General features: G+C 31.2%; 1 protein-coding gene and 1 pseudogene across 1 annotated transcript; both read right to left on the reverse strand.

The window, feature by feature from the left end:
- Positions 1 to 379: 379 nt before the first annotated feature.
- On the reverse strand, positions 380 to 799 carry LOC116142786 (F-box/kelch-repeat protein At3g23880-like). The gene has a single exon (XM_031428193.1). It carries the CDS (start codon positions 797 to 799, stop codon positions 380 to 382), a length of 420 nt encoding a protein of 139 aa, XP_031284053.1.
- Positions 800 to 1027: 228 nt separating this feature from the next.
- On the reverse strand, positions 1028 to 4530 carry LOC116142788 (annotated as a pseudogene).
- Positions 4531 to 4921: the final 391 nt, after the last annotated feature.

The raw sequence follows: 4921 nt of genomic DNA on the forward strand, positions 1-4921 counted from the left end.
TGCACAAAGGCATCCTTCAAAACCTCCCAATGAAGTCCTGAAATTGTTAATAGGAAAAGGACATGGAAACTCCTTGAATTTCTCCTCCACTAAATCGAAGTAAATTATTTGTTCAAATATATCTTCATGTGGACTCCCTCTTGGCCTCAACCAATGTGGAGCTCCGTTCACAAGTGTTATTCCTGGTTAATTGAATAAATACCAATATGGGAAATCAAAATTTTCTAGTTTTTGTGTCCAGGAATTTGTCTTTAGATTATATACATAACCATATACTGAATCATCATTTATTTGAGTAAAAACTATTACCACTTGGTAGTTATTAATGGATGAATCATAACACAGCCCAATAACACGATAGTCCTTATCATCATGAAATTTAGAAGAATAACACCAAAAACTCCAATGTGGAATCATCTTGAGCTCTCGTTGCTGGATTCCATATCACGAATCCTGATCGATTATTCTTCATGACACTCCGATCCTTGTCAAGACGTACTAATATTTTGGCTTGACTGAATCCGTTAGCTTCCACTATCATTGAAGAAAGATCACCAGATGATCCACTACCGTCAAGGCTATATACAGAAATACGATGAGAGTGTTTTGATTCAATGACTCCATATCTGCGAGACCTTTTAGACGTTTTATTGAGGTGTGTTATGGCAAGTTTGTGGTTTGATATTAAAGAAAGCCATGATTTGCTAACACACTTGAATCGCAATAAAGATTTTACTGGAAGCCTTAGAAGAATATCTCGTACAAGATCATCCGGAAGGTACAGCGACGGCGCCTGCATCTTCTTCTGTGGTGCTAGATGGGGTTAATTGCAGGGTTTTTTTGTTTTTCCTCATTATCTTTAGGGGATATTTTGTTTAAGCTAATAGTTTAACGCAATTAAATTAATTATTAATTTAAGACAATATGAATCAATTTTTTACTTTATTCTTTTTGTAATTTTTATTTTGCATTTCAAAGACACATTAATACAAAATAATAACACAATAAAAGTGGCATAAATGATTAACTAAAATTTGAGAACACATCTCAGTGACTTTCCATCAAGGAGCAGCTGAAAGGCTTCATTGATCTTCTCAAATGGGAGCTCATGAGTTATGAATTCATCTAAATTCAAAACCTGTACATTATACACAAGTGAATTGCATGTATATATAATAAAGTTGGAAAAAAAAAAAAAAATCAGACACATATAAAAATTTACTGACCCCATTGATGCACTGTTGGGCAAGATGAGGAAGCTGAGACTTCCCTTTAAAGTCTCCAAAAACAGTTCCGATGATTTTTCGACCATCGAACAACTCCATTGGATGAAGAGGAAGCATTCTTGGATTCGGATGAATTCCTAACAAAACAGTCGATCCCCAACCCTGTCCCATGATATGCCAATTATTATTACTCTAATACCATTATTTTCTGATATACCATGAGTCGATATTTATGTCATATCTAATATTTTTTTCTATTTCATTTATTTTGATCTCAAATATCATTGATGGATATTAAATTTAATACATGGGTGGTGTGTCTATGTTAGTTTATAGGTAAAGATTGGTTCACAATCTAATTTTATAAAATTTTTTTCACAATCTCAACGTAACAGTTCGCAATTGGTTAATTTATAATTAGTCAAACCTAATTACAAAATAATTAATTATGAATTGCCACGTCAGAATTATAAAAGAAAATACATGAGGTTGAGTTATATATATAGTTTTCCCGTTAGTTTATAGTATCATCAACGTACTATCGTGATATTATATACAATCACATATATGTTTTAAAATTTGAACTTACGTCATGGGTGGACAAAAAGGATTCTCGGAGAACATCCACATTTCCTGCACATTCAAAACTGTAATCTACACCTCCTCCTGTCATTTCTCTGATTTTCTGCACCCACATTAAATTAATTGGTTTTGAACCCACAAAAAATTATAATATAAAAGCATTTTTATTTTTTATAAAATGACTGCAAGTAAAAGTTTTTTACTAACAAGATTAGGTCATATAAGTAAATATTGTATCTTTTTATTTATTTTCTTATTTTATACTTTTATATCTTTAAGATTGAAATGAAAAAAAAAAAGATATCAAATCATAATGTAGGATATTAATAACTCATAATATTAGTATTGCTCTTATATATTATTAAATGTCACAATGAATAACATAAATAGTTCAAAAATCGACTATTAGCATAAGATGAGATCAATGAATTAAAGTAGTTTCTTATTATATATTAGAGAAAAATATTATGCATTAAATAATATCTATATTTTAATTTTTTGTTATTATATAAGATTACAAAATCACAAAATTTTCAAATAGCAATTTCCCCTCTTTTAAGTATCCAAAATAATTTTTATTAGTATAATAATTTTTATTATTAAACACAAACCTCATGCACTGGCGTTCCAAGATCCTTCGGATTTATAAAATCTGTGACCCCCATTTTTTTTCCTGTTTGCACAGTAAGAGACGTATATCATAACCATAATAACGTATAAATTCACGGTACAAACTCATTTATACAAAATAAGGTATTTTAATATAATTGGATAAATTTAAATTAGAGAATTTAGGCAAATTAAAGTTTATAATACCTCAAACATAACAAGTTATAATGAATAATTTGTATATCTAACCTTACTCTTTTAATGGTAATAAAAAAAGTTGATTTAAAAAAAAAAATATACTACATGAAATAATTTTAAAATGAAATAAAAAGTCCGATTTGATTTCAATACTACGATGTCTCAAAAGCACTTAAAACAGAGGCAAAGAGTAGTTCCTTGTGAAACATAAACCATTAATTATATTCACAATATAGCATGAAATAGAATGAAATATTACCTTTTATGAACTTTTCGGAGTTGATGTCAACTCCTATTATGTGGATGCTCTCTTACTCGTGATCCTTCAGCAACCTGGAGGAAATTTTTTAAATTCAATTCAAATAACTCAATTGAAAGAACTCTACAATATCGATATCTGAACTTGAGAAATCATTAAATTAACTTAAAATTAAGAAAATTATGTTTTCCTAGTATTGCCTGATTTTTTCTTAAATTATTTAAAATCAGAACTCTAAACCCTAAACTTACAGCAAGTCCGAGAGCCCCCAATCGAAAATTGCTACGTAGAACCAGCTTGCACGTTAGCACAATTCCATGCAGTCCAACTCCTTATCAACATCACAAATCAATTTTTATTCAATTATACGAAAATTCTGAAAAATAGACATTTACATTGTTTAATTCAGATTTTTTTTTTGGCGTCAACAAATACTAAAAAAAAAAAAAAAAAAAAAAATTCATGCGGTTTGAATAGAAAAAATTATTTTCAACAATTTGTCTCTAGTAATATTTACTTAACGTTAGTAAATCGTTAACTGACATAATAAACGCGATCTTTTCTTACGGTAGAAATACAGCAGCTTAACAAGCTCATCTTCTTGAGAGAAGCGTCGGGGCAATCTTGGCAGCACATCCAGCATCAATACGGTGTACTCTGGAAAGTGGAGGTGTTGAGAAAATGATAAATTGGTTTTCCATCCATGGTCGAAAACCTACACTTTCCATCGTTCACCATCACAGATTTCATCGGATTTACGCGTAAGTCTCACACAAATTAGTCTTCTACTTTTGCAATACACGCAGTTCCCACACTCTCCATTGAAGATTGGAATTACATGGTCACTTTCTCAAGTCTGTCACACCTTCACCAACGCTCTCTTATCCTGGACCACACCAAATTACGTTGTATTAATTCAAGTTTGGTCTCACGGTTAAGTGTTAGGTAGAATTGGTGTACACATTATCTGTATGTACATCAGGGAACTTGACAAACGAGAAAACTAAATAATCCAAAAAGAGGAAAAAAAAAAAAAAAAAAAAAACCTCAATTGGATGTCATGAGTTTTATCCCTCGAAAAGAAAAGACTAATCTGATTACATCATTAATGGCTTTTACAATATTTTTTCTTAGATGTACGTATAGATGATGTTATACGTATAATCTACCAGCAGCTTCATGGCCTAAAAATCGAGGAAATGCTCGCTGAGCTTCATTCTACAACAAAAATTTAACTTCGTTAAATTATATACAAAAATCTTTCTTGTTTTAATTCACAATATGTTGCATTTTTAAACCGTTCCTTTCCAGATATCGATATCAGTATGACAGATGAGCTGTACAGACTTCATTCTAACCTCCATTTTCTTAGGAGGATCAACTTTGATTCTTCCACGACAAGAGGCTCTCAGGACCTCGTGCCACAGCCGCTGCACACACCAGTCAATCTGTAAATATAACACTTCTTGCGAAAAAACTCTCGCATACCAAATGATATAGAGATATAACCAGTTACAATCCTCGTCGAGTAATACTGTTTAACTGTATCAATATCGTAGAATGACCAGTTTCAATGAAGAGAAAAGATAAATTCTTACCCTTGCAAGTTATCACCTCTCCGTTGTCTCCGTGTGATAATCTTCTGAGTTTGAGTGCCTAGAGTCGATGTTAAGCTTCTTGTAAAGGTTCTTATCTTCCGTCATGTGAGGCAAACATGGTTGTTTTGGTTTCTCACCTACGGATTTATAGAAGTTAAGCAGTGAAGACGTCAAAAGAAAAAATAGAGTGTTTTGTTTGGTCTCTTACTCTACGGTTTATAGAAGTTAAGCAGAGTGCAGAAGAAGAAGATGTCAAATTAAGTTCTAAAATGGGGCTGCATTCTTGATAATTATTGACTTGTTTATGCTGTAATGTTTTTGTTAATTTGTTACGCTATAATACTGTTGTTACCCTTAACAAAATTGATTGCTAATTAATAGATAAAATAATAATACAAAAAATCAAATACAATTAACTTGGAAGAAACAAATTAAACATAATAAAGCTT

The sequence above is a fragment of the Pistacia vera genome, unplaced genomic scaffold, assembly GCF_008641045.1.
Source record: "Pistacia vera cultivar Batoury unplaced genomic scaffold, PisVer_v2 Contig419, whole genome shotgun sequence".
NCBI classification, from domain to species: Eukaryota; Viridiplantae; Streptophyta; class Magnoliopsida; order Sapindales; family Anacardiaceae; genus Pistacia; species Pistacia vera.